The following is a 21,123-nucleotide window of genomic DNA, read 5'->3' as shown; positions in this document are numbered from 1 at the left end:
TTTAAGTTTGGGGGTGTGATAAGTGGCATTTTATACCACTTAGAACGTCTTATAATGGCTTGAATTGATGTCTTGAAATCAAGTATTTTGTGTATTTGATGCGTTTTTCTAGTATTTGTGCATTTCAGGGTATTACTTGTATTTGTGGAGAGATTTCGTCAAGAATAAGCCTTAGTGTATGCTTGGCATTGCAAGTGGGAAGTTAGGAGCGGAATGCAGCAAAGAACGGGAGCAAAAACAGAGTATTTTCCAGAAGGGGTCTGAACGCCCGCTCAGCTCTGCTGAGCGACCGCTCAGGAAGCTGAGCGCCCGCTTAGGATTGCTGAGCGGCCGCTCAGGGACGTAAATTAATATATTTATTTTTAGACTCCTAATTCTGTTGAGCTTCCGACTTCTGAAATAGCTGGGACTTGTGGGGCTTCTATATAAGTAGTTTTCAGAGACGTTTCACGTGTGTTGAATCGTAGTATCAATCGAGGAGCGAGGAGATAAGGAAGAAGACAGTTTTAGCACACCGCAACGAAGAGGAAGCATAGTTTCTTGTGATTCTTTTATTCGTTGTAACAGTGGATGCTAGTTTTCTTTACTTTGAACCTATTTACTCTTGCGACGTACTCTGGTTTAATATAAGTAGTTTATTTAGTTATTCTCGTGTGTTATTATCATGTTTTCATATGAAACCATGGTGACGATGAGTTCAATCATGGGCTAATCATGATCATGGGGTCGTAACGGATTTACTATGAAATTCCTTTAGTTAGTTTTTAATACCTTAGTGTGTGATGATTGTATGATATCTAGTATTGGTTGTGCTTATTCGTCTTATGTGCGTCGCGAACATATAGGATATAATGTTAATCTCTTGTGAAGCGACAGTGGATCTTGAGGTTTAGAACTTGCCATGCTAGCATAGGTTCACGTATGTGTATGCATGATTAGTGGGTAATTCTAACCGTTTTACTTACCCTGTGTAATCATAAGGAATAGCTTGTGCTTAAATCGTTATGTTGTCAAATTCTGTAGACATATAGGGTCTCAACATAATTGATGCCTATTCAACTTCAATCTTAATTGTAGATGTTTGGTAGAATGGTATTAGCCCAACGAAAGTTGGCTTTTATCAGTTTCGTGTTGTTCGATTAATATCATCACCCTTACATGTTAAGTGTAATAACAATAACTATTGAAGGAAGTAGTAATGAAGTTGTGATCTCATGTGTGTTTAATATTGTTAACTCAAGTATCAATTAAGTGTTTAATTCTCGTAGTTAATTATAGTTAATAATTAGTTAATCAAATTTAAGTGTTATTGTCTTGACATTGAGAAGTAATCATACATTGGTGAGTGAGTGTAATTGACATAATTAGTCCGAGTCTCTGTGGGAACGAACTAGAAAGTATTCTATATTATTTACGAACACGTATACTTGCGTGTATTATTAGCGTGTGTATTATTAGCGTGTGTTTTTCGCCTTAACATCGTCAAGTAGAAAAGTCAATCAAAAGATTTTTCGAGCCTATGTAAATGACGTTTTCAAGTAATTCAGGATGGATAAGGCAAATCCAGTTTCCACTCGATGTATTTTTGATTTAAAAGTATTGATAGAAGGTGAAGGCCAGATTGTGAACTTCACAACGTGTCATCTATGTAGTTAGTTTAGTAGGCAAATTTATCGAAAAACCTAATTCTAATCGCTTGAAAATCAAAATTTAGTAATATTATGGGACCAGATCATATTCAATGATATTAAAGTTTCTTTTGAGATTTAGTTCTAGTTTAGGCCAAGCTTCAATATGAAATCTATCAAGTATAGTAATTAAATATAAATTCAAAATACTTGCAAACATATTTAAAATACTATAATAATCAATATTAAATCTAAAATGAAATTATAAAATTACTTTACCTCTACCCAAACACTCACGTTACTACTTTGTATAAACATTCAAGAAAGCAATCTACAAACTAGAGTTGACAAGATTTTAGTTGCCAAATTAAAATCTCTGTTTATGCGGTCAACCAAAAATAGCAAGTATTCAAAACACACACAAATGCATACGTACATGTACTAACAAACCTATATATATATATAAGTCTTGATGAAAAAATGCACACCAAGCTGGTAAGCTGATGCTTTTGATGATGTTGATCATGATCAACCACAGTTTTTGCACAATACCCATTATAAATCTCTCCCAATTTTCTAGAGAGAGACACAAATATATGTGAGACAAACAAGGGAAAGAGATGTAGACATGCGTCCTCAGGGGTCCACGTGTTGTGTTCTTATTGGTTTATAACTTTCTCTGTCTACACGATATACATACAAAGCAAAGCCTGTGGGTGCCATGTCAGTTTGTGTGTAATACCCTCTCTCTCTCTCTAAAAAGCCATCTCTCTCTCTCTCTCCCTCTCTCTTGTTTTGTTTGTCTACCCTTTTTCTCGTTTTCTCTATATCTTTATCTCTCTCTCTCTCTCTGTGTGTCTATCGCTTACCCTAAATCTCTAATCTCTCTAGTCATCTGGGAATTGTGGATTTGGGGTTCTTGTTTGTGTTTTTGGTGTTTTGATCCACTGAATTGATTGGTATGCTCATATCTCTATTTGGGTACTTTTAATTCTTCTGATTTTTGCTGTTTTTATTGGGGGTTTTGAGGTTTTTATATGAATTGAGCTGATTCTTGTGTTTTTAATGTTGATTTGTATGTTATAGTGCTTAATTGTTGTTTATGTTTGGTGTTGAGCTTTCGTTGTGTCTAAAGTTTTGATCTTTGAAAGGCTGTGGTGTAATTAGTATCTTGAAGCGGTTTGCTTTGATTTAGTAATATGGGGTTTCGAGGTTGCGATGAGGCTTGAATGTGAATTGACTTCAATTAAGACTTTAGTTGGTTTGATGTGTTAGTTTAGCTGTTTTTGTTAATTGTAAGATTGCTGATAAAATATCAAATTATGTTATACTGTAGTGGTGCCTACTCCGTGATAGAATTTGTTCTTTCTTTTCAAAAGGGATTTTGTTTTTTGAAGTTTGTACTCCGTATTTTGTACACAGTCCCATTCAATGAATTCTTTCAAAGCTGTTTTTATTACATCAGCATCGTTTACGTTGTATAATGTATGCTCTCTGCTACAGGTTCTTGCTGAGTTTAGTAATGTGTGTAGGGTTTAGTGTCTGCTCCCTACTGCTAGCTATTTTTTTCTTTATTTTATTTGTATCGGCTTGTTATATACACCAATTTAGGTTTTTGTCCTTGATATGATTGACATGTCAGTAAAGATATATTGATTAGTACTCATTTGAACTGGTACTTTGTACAGCATGACTTGGTTTAAGTGAAGGTAGCCGTCAAAATTAGCTTCAGCGTTATTATTGTTTGGTCTTAGTGTATCAATTCAGAACTCAATGTAGGTATGAAACATTTTTGATGGATTGTGTTGCCATATAAGCAAAGGTTGTGTAAACATATACCTTTTTTGTAGTAGGGTGTCATGGAAAACTTTCGTACTACAGATCTTTGTTTATTTACTTCAATATGTAGTTGTAATGATGCCTGAATGATGCATTATCTCATTGGTTATCTTGTATTCTTTATATTTCACTTATGCGGTCTGGCACTGATTTATCTCTCTACTTAATGATAATCTTGTAGGAAATTAACAGGAAGATCTATGATCGACGTTTGTGCCAGATTCTCCATGGAATGATTATATGTAAATGAATGACTTGAGACAAATATGAAGGATAACGACTCAGTAAATAGTACAATGATTAACAGGAACTGGGTATTGAAACGAAAACGAGGAAAACATCCATATAGTCCAGATACATCCAATGGGGTTAAATCCAATGCCGTACCTCCTGAACCGGCCGAAAATGCATCATCTATACTTGAGGGGAAATCTGAGTTAACTTCTCATTTTTCCAGAAAGAAGAAAGGAAATGATGGGGTAACCTTTATTCTCCTTGTCAGTTTTATATATTTACTACATTGTATGATGAGAATGAACTTAGTAACAACCGGAAGAAGAGGACTTACTGAAGAATGATAGAACTTGATTGTAATAGAAAACGAAAGAAGAGGACTGTGCCTGGCACAAAAAAAAAAATTAAACAAAAGAAAAGAGAAAATTGTGCTAAAAGTTACAGTCTTATAAATGCAACTTCTTTTGGAACTCCTCATAAATGTGTCTTCTTGTTCAATGAAGCAACCTTAATCTTTAAATTGTTCATTATTCATTTTTGTTTCTCAGTCCTTATTTATGCAGCCATTCCTTATTTGGTAGTCTGTTACTTTCATTAGGAACTTTGCTTTTTTATATTCTTTAAATTGTGTCATTCAGTAATTATAATATGTCACAAGTTCTCTGAAACGGTTCATTGAGTTACTACCTAACATTGTGGATAGACAAGATTCATTTCGTTGCAAACTTGACTTTTGCTGCCACTTCCTTCTGTTTTCCAGTACTTCTATGAATGTGTGGTTTGTGATCTTGGTGGCAACTTGCTATGTTGCGATAGTTGTCCACGAACCTATCATCTTCAGTGCCTAGATCCGCCTCTTAAGGTATGTTCATTTTATCGACAGTGTCTATGAACATTTACTAGTGTCTGTTTTTGCTATCACAGTCATTTTATTGGTTGCTTTTGTTTAATATCTGTCTTCACCAGCGCATTCCAACTGGTAAGTGGCAGTGTCCAACCTGCAGTGTTAAAACTGTTTCCCGTGATTTAAAGAATTACTCAGACCCTCCCCCAAAGCGAGCAAGAACAAAAATAATCCTCAAAAAATCAGAAGCTGGAAATGGATCAGTTGATATGGACAAGAAGTCCTCAAAATTAGGAAGCTCTAAACTTCAAAAAAACCAATTATCGGGCAAAGGCAAATCTCCATCATCTCATGCCATTCAGTCTATCGAAGAGAACCGACTTTCTGCAAATGTAATTACCAGCAATAAGTCAAGCCATTTATCTTCTGATGGTTCTGCAGAGGACTGTTCACCAGATTTGAAGGTTGATGAAAAAAATCTACCTGAACTGTCTCCAGAAGCTACACCTAAACGTACAAAGTCCGTTTCTCCTGCTGAGGCATCGGAAGCTAGAATAGACACCGACAAGAATGAAGAAATTTCTGAGAAAAAGTCGGGTGTGTTCAACATTGTTGAATCTCCACCAAAAGAACTTGTTCCTGTGCTTGATGCCGCCACTCGAAAAGTCAGAAAGAGAAAACACAAGTTTATTATCAGTGAAATTCAAAAGAAGCCTAAAACTGGCAAAAAGAGTTGTGCTATCAACACATCAGAAAAACATGGAGAAGTAGAGAATTCTGGCAGTTGTCAAACTAAGAAACCTCACCTAAAGCCTGTTTCAAAAGAAAAATCTTCCAGTGCTCGAGCTAGTAAATCTCAAAGAAAGCACGTGGCAGAAGAGAAATCTGTCAGTTCTCAAACGAGTAGACCTCGCAGAAAGCATAAAGAAATTTCGCATGGAGCTGCAGCATCTGTGTTGAAAAATGACATTGGCACAAAAATAGATATCCGTTCAAGAGAGAAGGTATAGATTTCTTTTGTTTTCAAGTTCCTTTTTCTTCCAACACCTCCAATGTACATATTAAAGTGAAGTTACTAGATAAAAATTATATTTTTTTATGGCATTGCCTTACTCTTACATTGTAGTTCATATTCATTACCTGTATTACATAATTGCATAACTTTAGAACTAGTTTATTATTTGGTCTTCATAGACTTCGATAAAGAATATATTTTCGATGGCATTTCCTTAATCTTACATTGTAGTTCATATTCATTACCTTCATTACATAATTGCTTACCTTTAGAACTAGTTATTATTTGCTCTTTATAGACTTCGATTGCTCTTTATAGACTTCGATTAGCTCTTAAATATTATAGTGTTGTTCAGCATCAAATGAATAACTCTCTACTTAAGTATCCTTTTCAGGTGGAATATTTCAGGAATGCATGTGTTGCTAACTTAGAGTTTGTAACTTTGAGCTGTTGTGATTTTGATGCTAGTCAAATAAATAGTTGTATATCTAGTTTAGTAATCAGAATAGCTTTCATCAGAGTGTACAGTCTAAATCATTATATTTATACAATTGAATGATTACTCGCAAGTTTGTCCATTAATAATGCCTCATTTAATGTAGAAATATGCCTAGATGCAATTATTTGGTGATGCCATATGGGGATGGCACAATATTGAAACCTATACATTCTGAATATTTTCTTTTTGCTAAATTTGAATTCTTTTCTTATATAAAGTACATATATGCACATTAAAATTTATTACGACTGAAGAATAATTCGTGATAAGATGTAAATAATTTCCAGAGAACAAGATTCTTTGTATGCTATGTTACCTGAGCTAGGTACGGGTGTCGGGCACGGGTGCGGATCCAAGTGTCAGTCTCTTAGTTTCTATTAAATTAGGAATTGTTGATATGAATCCGAAATTGGACACAGGTGCGGGGTTTCGGAATATACCCTTAAATAGGTGAAATTAGCGTCTTCTACGAATTAAAAACATATACATAATTGTTTATGTCAAATTTGGAGCATAAATCAAAAGGATAACATCGATACAGTAATCTGTGGACATCCCTCTCTAGAAACAGCTGCGAGGCCTTGTAAATCATTTTGAACTAGATTGCTTGAAGTTGAAGTGTCCGGTTTTTCAATATGAAGCATATGACTCGGATCCCATGCCCATACCCATGTTATGTCCTTACCCACGGCCACACCCATGTTATGTCCAATCCTGTATGCTAATTGTTTTAGATACATGGTTGTTTCTGATACAGTATCCTATCTTTGTAATCTTTGCACTTTTCAGACATCAAAATAACTATTCCTTTAGGTAAATATGCAAACAATCCTTTCTCCCTATCGTATAACCATGATTGTCAACATGCCTTGTTGAGTCTTGTGAAAGACAACTGTCTGGACGAAGACAACTTGTCACCAGGCATTCCAAAACATAAAACATAATTTAATACCTGAAATCCTTAGACTTTAAGCCAATAGAATTGAAATGGCTGATCTCCTTGTTAATCTCTAATCGCTGAACTGCTCTGGGGTTTCTAAGTGCCCCTATTTGAATGCATAAACCGAAGAATCGGGTAAGCAAGCACCGAAACTTATCTTTTCCAAATAAGGATGGAAGTTCAAAAAATCTCTTGTTTTTCTGCCAACTTAATAAGCATTCCATTTTGACCAATATTGCCAAAAAAAACGGGAGAGTCAGAAAAAAAGGGTTCCTTCTACTCTTAATTAAATACGATGAGCATGCTCTTTCTTTTTACCGCTAAACCTACAAGTAGCTTGCCATCCATAATCTGGTGCTGTATCTAGTTGATTAAGACCGAAGAAACGCACTTTTGAACTCTGCCCTAAATCTTACTGCCATTAATCCTTTTAAAAGTTAGGTCCACCCAGACGTAAGATCTCTATGATTCCAAAGCCATTCTCGTCTCCGTCGCCAGAGTCACTTTCATATCTGAAGTATTCGTAGACAACCAATTAAGTTATAATTATCTGTATTAGCTTTCTGTGATCTGTCATTTGCTGAAATGAGAAAAGAAGTGAATAGAAGTGTAAAGAAGGAAGAAGTGGGAGCTGTGCAAATTAGTAGGTGAAGGTGTTAGGGACGCCTTCATAGGCTGTAGGTGGTGTGTGTATTGGTTTTAATAAAGTTTAGAAAAGTTGGTACCATGGTGCCAAAACAAGGTTACTGGTAGCAGATTCGATTTGTCATCTTCACTGTACTGACATATTTCAATATTTTCTGTATGCTGTAAGTCAAAATTTGTGCATAGGTTGTGGCACATTTGACCTTTTTCCCCTTCCCATTCTTTGCAATATTACCAGAATTTGGTGGTCAGTTATCTGTTTCCTTTTCACAACACTATTTAAACTCATTGTTTGTTCAGTGTTCACTTGATATTTTGCACTGCAAGTGAACGAACATACATTTGTGTGGAGCTTGTTACTTGTAAGCACGCATTAGTCGCTTCTCATATGGAAGTAAGTCAGATTTCCTAATTAACTACAACTGCTCTTAGGTAGATATCACTATTTATCCTCTTTTGTTTTTAATTATTTTATTTTCTTTTGGGGAGGGGGGAGGGGTTTAGGATTATGTAGTCCTTATACAAGGATGACACGAAAGAAAGAACAGTTATTTATAGGGACCAAAAATTATTTTTATAGATTATGTCATAGGACTTATTATCTCTTCTAAATAATATCTATGTTAATCTTGGTTGTCGATGATGAACATGTTAGATGAGTTCCTTTTCACATGTGATGGTGCCCCCTTGTGCTATGAAAACAAGAAACTGTAGTGTTTTGGGATGGACGAGGGGTTCAGGAATATGTAGCCCTTCTACAAGGATCACACTAAAGAAAGAGCAACTATTTATAAGGACCAATAATTATTCTTATAAATTATTTCATAGGACTCTTATTATCTCTGCATTAATTATGGTTGTTAATGATGAACATGTTAGATGAGTTTCTTTTCATATTTGATGGTGCCCCCTTGTGCTATTGGAAAAAGAAATTATAGTTTTTCAGTATGTTGTTGCTTGTAGTTGTCATGCTCAATAGTTGATTGGATTGTGTCCTTGACATTTCTTTTATTGTTTCACTTTGCTCACTGTTGTTGTCTTGGATGCAGATGGTTTCTGAGGAACCAGGACATAGTGAATCACATGCAATGAAAAAGCCACTAGTTGAACCATTGATATTTGAAGATATTCCTCCTGGTGCTCAACAGGTAAGTAAAATATGTTGAATGGTTATGTTAATAAACTTGATTATTTCTGTTACTGGACAGATTTGTATAGATAATGTAATAATTGAAGAATTCAATTCCCTCCCCCCCCCCTCTTCCCCCACCCAAAATCTCTGCCTTTACCAAGTTTGTAATTATTGTCTCTATTTTAATCTTATTGATTCATATTTGTATTTTGTTTATATAACACAGGTTGATAGGGTTCTGGGGTGTCGTGTGAGTGGTAGTGAATTAAACTCTTTACACTGTATCACTGTGGTTGACACACATGACCTGCCTGCAAAAACATCTGTTTCTTCAGAAGATTTAAATAAAATTTCTGAGAAAAATACGAGTTCTGTTACTCCTATAGATGGTGGAGCTGCTGTCGACCGACCAAAAGCTGCACAGGATACCTTAAATCAATTAGATGAAGTAATAAATGTCAATAAAGGCTCTGTAGCAGACAAGATTAATGTGTATAGAAGATCAATGATTAAAGAGGTCAGGGACGGAGGTTGTGTGGATTCAGTGACAAATGACATACGAAGCACCGAACCAAACACATTAAATAGTAAAAATGAAGTCATTTCCGCTGCAAGTACTGAAGATCAAGAAAAAACAGCTGGAAAGAAATTGATGGGGGAAAGCACGAATACCAGTAGTCCTGATATTGATGAAGTTTTAAGAAGTCCTCAAATTGCTACACCTCAGGGTAATGAAGATGGACAGGAATTGGAGGTAGAAGTTACAACTGATTGTGTTCCTAAAACAATGGTAAATGATACTTTACAGCCAGAATTTGCATCCTCCAAAGGAGTCGTGGTTGAATACGAGTTTTTAGTCAAGTGGGTTGGAAAATCTCACCTTCACAACAGTTGGATTTCAGAATCCCATCTGAAAATTCTTTCAAAGAGAAAACTAGACAATTACAAGGCAAAGTATGGGAGGTCATTAATTGATATAAGCGATGAACGCTGGAAGAGGCCTCAGCGGGTTATTGCACTTCAATCTGTTGCAGATGGATCAACTGAGGTGTTAGTGAAGTGGACTGCACTTCCTTATGATGAATGCACTTGGGAGAGACTTGATGAACCTGTCATTGCAAGATCATCCCGCTTGATTGATTTATTTAACCAGTTTGAATGCCGAGCGGTGGAAAATGATGCTACAAACAATGACAGTTTGAGGGGTAAGGGTGGACTTCACCAAGGGAAGATAGCGCCTCTTGCTGAGCAGCCTAAAGAGCTTGCTGGAGGTTCCTTATTCCCACATCAGCTGGAAGCATTGAATTGGCTGCGTAAATGCTGGTGTAAATGCAGGAATGTTATACTTGCTGATGAGATGGGTCTTGGCAAAACAGTATCCGCTGCTGCTTTTCTATCATCCTTATACTTTGAGTTCGAAGCTAGACTTCCTTGTCTGGTTTTGGTTCCTCTCTCCACAATGCCAAATTGGATGTCTGAGTTCTCATTATGGGCCCCTGACCTAAATGTTGTTGAGTATCATGGTTCAGCCAAAGCAAGAGCTATGATTCGGAAATATGAGTGGCATGCTAGTGATCCAAGTGGGTCAAGTAAAAAAACAACTTCTTATAAATTTAATGTTCTTTTAACTACTTATGAGATGGTTCTTGTTGATTCCTCACATCTATCTGCAGTTCCTTGGGAGGTTCTTGTAGTTGATGAAGGGCACCGGCTAAAGAACTCCAGTAGTAAGCTCTTTGGCATGCTTAATACCTTCAAATTCCAACATCGTGTACTTTTGACTGGTACCCCTCTTCAGAATAATATAGGCGAGATGTACAACTTGCTACATTTTTTACAGCCAGATTCGTTCCCTTCTCTGACCTCATTCGAAGAGAAGTTCAATGATCTTACTACCCCAGAAAAGGTAGAGGAGTTGAAGAAACTTGTTGCTCCTCATATGCTTCGCAGACTCAAAAAGGATGTGATGCAGAATATCCCCCCCAAGACCGAACGAATGGTTCCAGTTGAGCTGTCATCCATTCAAGCTGAATACTATCGTGCTATGTTGACAAAGAATTATCAGATACTGCGCAATATAGGAAAAGGGGTTGCACAACAGTCAATGTTAAATATTGTGATGCAGTTAAGAAAGGTGTGCAACCATCCTTATCTCATTCAAGGTTCTGAACCTGAATCAGGATCCTTAGAATATCTTCATGAAATGAGGATAAAAGCTTCAGCAAAATTGACTTTATTGCATTCTATGCTTAAAGTGTTACACAAGGAAGGCCATAGAGTCCTTATATTTTCTCAAATGACAAAGCTTCTCGATATTCTCGAGGATTATTTGAATATTGAATTTGGTCCAGGAACATTTGAGAGAGTGGATGGCTCTGTTTCAGTATCTGACCGTCAAACTGCAATTAATCGATTCAACCAGGACAAAAGTCGTTTTGTATTCCTATTATCAACACGTTCTTGCGGGCTTGGGATTAATTTGGCAACTGCTGACACTGTTATCATCTATGATTCAGACTTCAATCCGCATGCAGATATTCAAGCAATGAATCGAGCACATCGTATTGGACAATCAAATAGGCTATTGGTGTACAGGCTTGTTGTTCGAGCCAGTGTTGAAGAGCGTATCTTGCAGCTTGCGAAGAAAAAATTAATGCTTGATCAGCTATTTGTGAATAAATCTGGGTCTCAAAAGGAGGTTGAAGATATTTTACGCTGGGGGACTGAACAACTATTTAATGATTCTTCTAGCATTTCTAGTAAAGATGTAGCTGAAGACCATAGCATTAAAGATGAAACAGGTTTAGATATCGAGCCTAACCGTAGAAGGAGAACTGGTGCCCTCGGGGATGTATACAAGGATAAATGCACAGATGGAAGTAGTAAGATTGTCTGGGATGAAAATGCTATTCTGAAATTGCTAGACCGTTCAAACATTCAGTTTAGTTCACCCGATAATGCTGAAGGGGATGTAGAGAATGATATGCTTGGTTCAGTAAAGGTATAGCCCGACTCACGTCTCACACAAATATGTGCTTGCTTTCCTTTTATTGCAGTTGATATATGAGTTTTGTGCATTTATTGCAGCAATACATCCTTCCTTTCCTTTAAACAATTCGAAGTCTATGCTTTGTGATCATTCTTGCAAAACTCTGAAAAATGAGTTTTGTGCATTTATTGGTGCACTAGGTGCTCTCTTTATTTTGAACAATTCGAAGATTGCACCCGTGTTTGGGAGCAACATATTAAATTGATTTACATTTTATCCTTTTTTCCTTATAGTTCACACTCAGCGAACATGTAGTTGTCTGAAGTTTACACAGACAATAATTATTATTAGCCAACGTGTACTATCTACATTATAACTTGGATTGAAGTAATGTCATTATATATGAACATGCCATATAAACATGATGGACTGTGGTATAACTAATAGCCTACACGGAAATAAAATGGTATAAACTTATAAATGTTTAAAAATATTATATAACTTATCTTGAGGATCAGGATAATTATTTTAGACGTTAAATGCACAAAAATTTCTCTGTGAAGCTTCATTTTTGGGGACCAGGTTGTTATTTTCAAGTTTTACTGTAAAGAAAAATATCTTATTTTAATAATTTACCGGAACATCTTTAGGGGAATACTTTTCATAAATGTAAATATAAAGTATGACTCTTATATTATAAATATTCTCGTATGTGTGCTAAATTAAGACGACCTAGTTATTCACCTTTATGTGTGGTTTACCATAAACAGGAACTTCTTTAGGCATGTTATATATCTATTTATTTTACAGAAAAGTATATCAGTGCAGATATACTGCTAGGACACTGTGCACATGCTTCCTAGCTTTAATTTAATCGTTAATCCACAATCCATTGAAAGAGGGCGTTCTGTTGTGCATTGCATGTTACTTTTTTGGTTGAACGTCAACTCAATTAATTTGATTTACACCGAGTTGTTCAGATGTACATAAGATGTGCTGATTCTTGAGTCTAGGTTAATTTCTGTGTATAGTATTCTCAGCAGATCTGATAGGATATTTATCTTTGTTCATCACAATATAATAGTATTTTACAATTTGATGAATGTCTTCTATTTTTTTTAATCAGTCTCTGGAGTGGAATGATGAGCCACCAGAGGAGCAGGAGATAAGTGAATCACTTGCTGTGGTTAATGATGATAATGGTGTACAACACTCTGAAATTAAGGAAGATAATGTTGTGGTTGTTGAAGATAATGAGTGGGATAGGCTGCTGCGTGACAGGTAAGTACTATGTACACAAAGTTTTTTCATATGGTAACATCATTGTTTTAACTAGTCTTTTCATAAACTTGCTAGTCCACATGCTTGACTTTGCACAAACGGATGAACCTTTTAAACTCTGGTAGGAGGATCTGAAAATCAAACAAAACTATTTGAGATTTTGAGGTCTAGCATTAGTCCACATGCTTGACTTTGTGTTTCTTTATAACCTTTGAGGGCTCATGTTCCTTTTCAACCTGCCAATATCTGCATTGTATACATGTAGTACATATCAAAACCCCTAGCATTGTACCCTAGTGTTTACTCCTCGAACTCGGTAACAAGAGGTCAAGGGTTTAAGTCTCTCTGGAGAAAAATGTGTGGGTGAGTATAAATTCCTTATACTCGATCATAGAAAACAATGCACATTAAAGCTTAAGAAGTTTCAAATTGTTTTTCAAAATATCATGTTTGCACATAAGGTCATGTGTGTATATATTATGCGGAGATGTGGTCGTGGCTCGTGGTCATAACAATTGATTGTGTACTTCTGCATTGAATAAATTTGTTTTGTGGATGTAGATGGGAGAAATATCAAATTGAGGAAGAAGCAACACTTGGTAGAGGTAAACGCCAAAGAAAAGCTGTCTCTTACAGAGAAGCTTACGCTCCACATCCTGCAGAGACACCAAGTGAGGTAATTAAGAAAGTAATTTCTAGAGTATGGTACATGCCCTTCCCCCACTGCACTTTATTACTATTCTTTTATGCTTTCATACAGTTGTACATTCAAACATAGGAAAATTCATACATTCTGCATTGTTGATAGTTCAGACACGGAAGTAGATTATTCATATGTAGACTTTAACATGTATAAATATATCATGATTTTATGCTAATCGAAGGAGAAAAGGTATTTAACAATGCAGCTTCCTTTTCTGCTATATGAGAGAATGTGGGATTCATTGTGTGCAAGAATCATGTCAGGAGACAACTTGATATAGCTTAACCAATTGGGAATGATTTTAGGCTAATGGCATGAAGAGAGACGAATAAGACTGGTATTCAAATGGGTCGAGTTGCCAGTTGTTTTTTGTTTTTTAATTAACGTCTCCTTTTGTTTAGTTGGGGAAAATGGTGTATTGAAGCAAACCCAAGTATATAGCAGATTATATAAATCTCTGACATATGCACTGATGACTACAAATCTACAATAATCCTCCTTATATTGAAAGGGGTACCTGGGGGTGTGATCGAGCCGAGCCGAGCCGAGTCGAACATTGCCAGGCTCGGCTCGAGCTTGATTAAAAATGTCCGGGCTCGAGTTCAACCGAGCCTTAAATTTAAAACTCGAAGCTCGGCTCTTAAAAAGTTCGACAGGCTTGAGTTTGCTCGATGGCTTGAAGCGATTTAACCAAATATTGACAAAAACTCGAAATATGATCGGTTCGGCTCGAGTTTGATTCGATTAAATATAAAAAATATAAATAAAATATTAAATATTTATATTAAAATATATTTATATTAAAAAATAAAAATAGTAAATAGTAAATGCTCGATAAGGCTTGTGAACCTTACGAGCCGAGTAATTTGAAGTTCAAGCTCGGCTTGGTAAATAATTCGAATAGCTCGAGCTCGAGCTCGGCTCGATTATTACTGAGCCGAATTCGAATATTTTACGAGCCAAGCTCGAGTAGCTCACGAACAGTTTTGCTCATTTATACACCTAAGGATACCGTTAGCAATTTCCGGGTCGACATCCTTTTTCCAATTTTCTGGACACTTTTTTTTCTGAGATGCAACTGGATTAAAGTGGGAGGAGATTGTCGAAATGGAATATAGTAGGAGGAGATTGTAGTGTGATTACATTGCATTGTTTACCCATGGAACTGATAAGTAATTTTACTGAACATCAAAGTCAAACCTATGCGGATTTTGGACGGATTATGCGTCGCCTAGCCGCCTAGACCACCCTAGGCGTCAGCCTACCCACTAAAAAGGAAGACGGGTTGGACGTCTACCCGTTTTTTACCGCCTAGGCGACGCCTTAACAACTATGATTTGATGGTAGAGATACTCTTCCAGTTAAACAACCTTTGAACATCAGCCTTAATTGTCTTAACAGCTTCTAGATTATTAAAACTCTACATCTCTGGTTGATATAGTCTTCCTGTTGGCAGCCTTTTATTATCATGCTGATATGTCTTGAAAGCTTTATAACTCTATATCTCTGGTTAACCCAACAGCTATACCTCCTGTTGTAGAACATTTCAAATATTTTTCCCCGAAAAGGCGTGTGATGAGGAATCGAGAGATCCGTTTCTCTTTGTAACCGTTGATCCATAAAATAGAATAAGTACATCACACTATAAATATTACCATTGGGGCTTTTTTTAATAGTCATGAATTGAAGGTTTCATTACATGATAGGTTCTTCAAATGGGCTTAATAAGTGTTGAATTTTTTGTTGTAGTTGGCTAAATTTTCCAGCGGTTTTCAAAGTTTCTTTACTATTCTTATGGAGTTCCGTTTTTCTTGTCGTTTCTGATACATCTGTTTGTGAAGGATCACGATATGCATGTAATGTTGATTATTTTCGATTTCATGATCAGGGGGGTGGTGGGGGTGGTGATGAAGTGCGGGAGCCAGAGCGTGAATATACTCCAGCAGGTCGAGCCCATAAAGCAAAGTTGTAAGTCTGGAGCTTTTGGAGGCCTTTTTACACTGTTTTGAGTTGTGTTATTGTTATCTGATTAGCATCAAGCCTTTTTATGTTATACCCTAACAGAGTACTTTTGTGACAATGACAGTGCTAAGCTTCGTGCTAGACAAAAAGATCGTTTGTCTAAAAGGAGTGTTATTAATGCATCTGGTCTGGGATCGTCTCCCATGGAAACTTGCATGGTGCCTTCATCCATTGCTCCAGGAAGACATCAGATGAACAAGTTAGACAATCAAAGGACTGAGGATTCTTTAGCAATTCAGATAGAAGGTAACAAGTATAATCATAACCTTGAGGTGCCGAAGATGAAGCCTGGCTTGGAGCCAAGGCCGAGCAAGTTATCTAAACATAAAATGAGAAGTCATGAAGATTTTTCTGTTCAAGGTAGTGAGAATTTATTGTCAAACAACAATTTATTACCTGTTTTGGGACTTTGTGCACCTAATGCCAATCAGATGGAGTCGTCTGAGAGGAATAACTCCAAATCTCAGCGCAAGAAAAACAAGCAAGTGAGCAGAACGGGGTTCCCTTTTGACATAGCTCCTTTCCGTGAAACTTCAACTGAGACAGATGGCAAACCTCGTGAGCTTGCCTCAGAAAACTTTAAATTGCCATCAGCATCTTTGGAAGCTCTGCAGCATGGGCAGAAATTGAGCAAACCTGATACTAGTGCTCAGGTTAGTCCCAATTTTTGTCTCTACCCTCTTTTCCCAACTTTCCCTAAAGAAATAGTCGCTTATAAAAGATTTAGAATTCTTAATATATTTCATTTTCCATTTTAATATAGCTTAGTGGCCCTGTTTACTTTTGTTATCCTTCTACCTAATCGTCACCTTGCTAAATTGAAAAATTAGAGGAAAGATCCACCTTATGTGGTCATTATCTGCAAAAAGATTCTGATGGTGTGTTCGGTATGTTTACATACCTGTAAAGCTCTGATGCCTTAAATTTAAATTTTACATATAACATAAAAAGTTTTACACATCGTAGTTCTGTGGAGATTATATTCACTACTATTTGATTATTAGTTCAATTAATTTATTTGGGATTGAATACTGGATCAATTAAGGGGCCCTAAAATTCGAACTAGAGACCTCCAGTATTGCCAACTCCATAAACCCTAAGGTGTTTGTAGAGTGCTTTAATGCATTAGAAATTTTTGACACACACTCACACATATATTCTACTACATATACTTGAAGTACAGAATTCATTCTATATTGTGTGAGACATGGATACCTAGTACCTTATTCTTACTAAAAACAGATGTTTGGCATCTTTACTTTTCCAAGATGCATTACCTTAATTTTGTTATATTATCATCTATTTGGATGTATATGGCATGATGTTAACTTTTTTTTTTTTTTGCAGTATTCCCTTCCTTTTCCACAAGGAAATGGTCCTGATCATTTAGATACACATGGACCAATTTTTTCTGAATTTCAAGAAAAGTCAGCATTTCTAAAGCTACCATTTCATCAGAAATCACTCCCCAAATCCCCATTTCCAGCCACCAATGTACCCTATCCACATCCCGACCTGTTCCCCAACTTAACATTGAGTTCCAGAGCCAGAAATACTAGTGACTCCGTTCCAAGCCTTCCCACAATACCTTTATTGCCAAATCTGAAGCTTTCGCGTGAAGAATCATCTAGATATGAGCAACAAGGAGTTGATGTGAATCCTATGCTAGGATTAGGTCAGATGCCACAGACCTATTCGTCATTCCCTGAAAATCACAGGAAGGTTCTCGAGAACATAATGATGAGAACTGGATCAGGACCAAACAACTTCTTTAAAAGAAAAACAATTAAAGATATATGGACCGAAGATGAACTTGATTTCCTGTGGATTGGCGTTCGTAGACATGGACGAGGTAATTGGAATGCTATGGTTCGAGATCCGAGGTTAAAATTTTCCAAGTTTAAGACCGCAGAAGACCTGTATTCCAGATGGGAGGAGGAACAACACAAGATTTTGGACATGCCAACCCTTCCAGTGCAAAAAGCATTCAAGTCTTCAAAATCAGCAAAAACTCCATTATTTCCTGCTATTTCTGATGCGATGATGACAAGAGCACTTCATGGAAGCAGATTTGCAGGTCCAACAAAATTTCAGCCACACCTGACAGATATGAAATTGGGTTTAAACCATCAACCATCTTACTTGCCGCAATTTGAACCTTTTGAGCAACATGATTTACCTAGTGAACGTATACCAGCTGATTCAACTTGGAAGGCTAATAACCACCAGAGGCATTTTTCTGGGTCATCGTCTGTTAGACCCTGTGATAGACCGGAAACTTCTAATTTGAATAGTGAGCAGCCATTTCTTCTTGATATGTTAGGAGTAATTAGTTTTGGTTCTCCTGGTTTGAATTGTTCAAACAGCTTTGACATACAAAAGCAGGAGGATGAACTGTTTGTTAGTAGGAGTTTGAAGCGGACAACTTTTCTTGATAAGTCCCTGAACATTTTGCGTGAATCTGATAACATGGGAAGTGGGAAATCAAATATTTCATCCTTGCTGGCTGATCCTGATAAAGAACAGAATGTAGTCCATTCAAAGTTGAAAGACATTGCTGGAAGTTCTTCAAAAAATGAGCTGCCTCATTGGCTTCGGGAAGCTGTAGGAGGTCCTGCAAAACCAGTATCTGGTCTACCACCAAGTGTCTCTGCAATTGCACAATCAGTTCGTATACTATACGGGGATGATAACTCCACCATTCCTCCATTTTCTACTCCGGCCTTGCCTCCTGCTGAACCAAAGGATCCACGAAGAACATTGAAGAAAAAGAAGAGACGAAGGGAAAGGGAAAGGGCCCAAAAGTTCAAGCAGTTCTCTCCAGATATTGCTGGAACCAGTCACAGCTTTCAACCGAACCTGCATGCTGAGAATGTTAATTCAACATCAGTTCTAACAGCGAAATCACCTTGTCCTCTTATCCCGCAGTTATCTGCTGCAATGCCAGGATTCGCTTGTTCAGAGGCTAGTAATACGACTGCTCCCAGTGTAAATGTACCGACACCGTCATCTGGTTCTATATATTTACATACTCAAAAGAAAAAGCTGACTGAAACAAACCCATCTTCTGAAGTGCTTCAGTTGGTAACATCCGTGAACCGACCGAAGGGACTTGACTTATCTGAACCAAACGATAGCAGCTTAAAGCTAGGTGAAGATCCACGCCCACCAGAAACAAGCTCAAAATCTCGGGAAAACAACATTCTGAATCCAGATTCTGTTAAACAAGTCATTGTGCCAGTCTCTGAGCATACTTTTGATGAGAAGAAAGGTACTGAGTTTCAAACTAGTGTGATAAATCAACACACAAAGGAAAAAGCAGGGCAGACCGAAAGCAGGAATTCCAGCGAGACTCGTTCAGATCCAATGCAGCCCAAAGCAGGAGAAACATCATCAGAAGGTACAGTATCTGATCATTGTGGGAGTGGGCAAAAATTGTAGACGTGCATGGGTAAAGCTTTTACATTTTTGCTTTGTCCAATTTTTTAAATATTTAGACCCCTTGATCAGTTTGTGCCAAAGTTTTGTAGAGGTTATCTAGTCGAGTGTTTTTCTAGCAAATATGGGGTCATTAGCATAATTTGAGTAGAGTTTAGTGCAAAAAGAAATATATCAGTTCTTACATTGGCACTGTTTTACATGGTTGGTTGGAGATGAAGTTTATTTGAAACAATATTTTTTACTTTTAGACCAGAAAGGTTCTGGGGTTTTCATTTGTAATAATTTTATGCTTGGTATCTTTTTCATAGAGTTGAAATCTTATTAAGATGACAATCAATTACAGAAATTTGAATACTCTCACACACGCCCGCGCACACAGGTCTCTATTGAGGCTAAATCTCTCGATCTCTTCTGTGTAACTTGTCATTGTTGTCCATTGTTTCTTCTTAATGTACAGTAGTAATTCTGTAATTGTTTCTAAACAGTTGAGAGATTAGATGCTCGTAAACCAATTAGTTAGTCCAAATTATAGTCTGGTCTCATTGAAAATAACAGTTCAGATACCAGTTTTTGCTGATGTTGATGATCTAGGATATTTCTTTGCTAATTAAAAACTTTCCCTTTTACTTTTAAGTTAGATTCATCGGCATCAAATGATCAAACATACATTTCCACTCCATCACCCGGTTATATCTCTCTATTAATATCAAGTATACAACGAAGATCATCGCAAACAACGACAATCAGATATTTTTCTTATTAAATAATTTGCAACTTGTACATTTTCTTCCACCATAGCGGATTGCTTATAGCTAATCTTAAAATGGGTTCTAAGTTAATAGAGAAAGTTCAACAATATCCTAATTTAAACCTTAAATATAGTATGAAAAATTATGTTCTAGTATATATTTAACTAATTTCATATCAACACACTATATATTATTAAAGGTTTCATTTATCATTAAAATATAAATGTTTCATTTATTATTAAAATATAATATATAATAGAGAGAAGTAAAGAGTGTTCATAATAATTTATTATAAAATAGAAGTTAGGATAAAAGAGGTATGTAACTTAAAATACAACTTAAAAACGTTTTCTCAACATCACTAGAATATTGTTGAATTAAATTTTTTTTTTATCAAATACCTTAAGTTTTAACTTAGAATATCATTAGGGCACGTCAGACTTTACTCTTATATACCTGATAAAAGTATTACTTGCTGTAAAAATTGTTTGCAAGTTTTGATTTACAGAGATCAATATGCTTTTAGAGAAAACGGTCCAAAATATTATAATTGGAAAAAATTACATTTAGTATCACTAAAAAACACAAGATGCGTTTATAGAAAATATTAAAAGTGGTGTTTTTCCTATTAGGCCAATATAATGGGCCTATCAAAAAGTACATAAACACAATTATTTTTCGCATTGATAGTACAAAGAAAAGCAAAATAAACTTGCATTTTTCTCTAAACGCAATAAAAACTTGTGTTTTCTGTTTGAATTCAAATACCAATTAAGTTAAAGGCCTCACTGCTAAATGTAACAGAAACTTGGGTTTTTAGTTCTAAGCACAAAACACATTTTTTTTTCTTTGCGTTGCTGAGTGTTAGTAAGAGACATATCCAAGCACTTGTCAGATTTTAGGTCTTTTTTTCACAAATTATTATACTAAGCACCATCTCCCTAAGTTCGACTGCCCTTACTAAAAATACTTCAATTGTTTACTAGTAAAAATGGATTATTATCTGGGGTGTGCTCTGACACTTTACGGTGGAAAATAGTTCAAAGAAAATTATGTTCCAAAATATTATTTAAAGACGCTACATCGGGTAGTGTTTGAAAAACAACCCAAAACACTACACGATATAATATTTTGTATACGTTACATTTTGTACCGTTATGTG

The 21,123-nt window shown here is 36.2% G+C and overlaps 1 protein-coding gene across 3 annotated transcripts; it reads left to right on the top strand.

The window, feature by feature from the left end:
* The first annotated feature begins 2,072 nt into the window (after nucleotides 1–2,072).
* Nucleotides 2,073–19,468, top strand: LOC141671099 (protein CHROMATIN REMODELING 4-like). Of its 3 annotated transcripts, none has more exons than XM_074477218.1 (11): nucleotides 2,073–2,359; nucleotides 3,649–3,946; nucleotides 4,462–4,563; nucleotides 4,668–5,549; nucleotides 8,694–8,792; nucleotides 9,003–11,777; nucleotides 12,892–13,046; nucleotides 13,608–13,722; nucleotides 15,638–15,717; nucleotides 15,836–16,424; nucleotides 17,119–19,468. In XM_074477218.1, exons 2-11 carry the CDS (start codon nucleotides 3,734–3,736, stop codon nucleotides 19,210–19,212), a joined length of 7,104 nt encoding a protein of 2,367 aa, XP_074333319.1. In that variant the 5' UTR covers nucleotides 2,073–2,359; nucleotides 3,649–3,733; the 3' UTR covers nucleotides 19,213–19,468. The 3 variants fall into 3 exon arrangements, with proteins under 3 accessions (XP_074333319.1, XP_074333318.1, XP_074333317.1); XM_074477217.1 differs by having other exon boundaries at nucleotides 2,073–2,363; XM_074477216.1 differs by having other exon boundaries at nucleotides 2,073–2,587.
* Nucleotides 19,469–21,123: the final 1,655 nt, after the last annotated feature.

This window comes from Apium graveolens, chromosome 7 (genome assembly GCF_009905375.1).
Source record: "Apium graveolens cultivar Ventura chromosome 7, ASM990537v1, whole genome shotgun sequence".
In the NCBI taxonomy this organism is placed as follows: Eukaryota; Viridiplantae; Streptophyta; class Magnoliopsida; order Apiales; family Apiaceae; genus Apium; species Apium graveolens.
Note: the sequence above shows the minus strand (reverse complement) of the source record. Positions and strands in the feature narration are given on the sequence as shown.

What these genes read in the sequence shown, in the direction of transcription:
- LOC141671099 (XM_074477218.1), top strand. Translation starts at nt 3,734, where the DNA reads ATGAAGGATAACGACTCAGTAAATAGTACAATGATTAACAGGAACTGG. An exon ending in TTCCTCCTGGTGCTCAACAG is followed by an intron (nt 8,793 to 9,002) that starts GTAAGTAAAATA and finishes TATATAACACAG; the next exon opens with GTTGATAGGGTTCTGGGGTG. An exon ending in GATAGGCTGCTGCGTGACAG is followed by an intron (nt 13,047 to 13,607) that starts GTAAGTACTATG and finishes TTGTGGATGTAG; the next exon opens with ATGGGAGAAATATCAAATTG.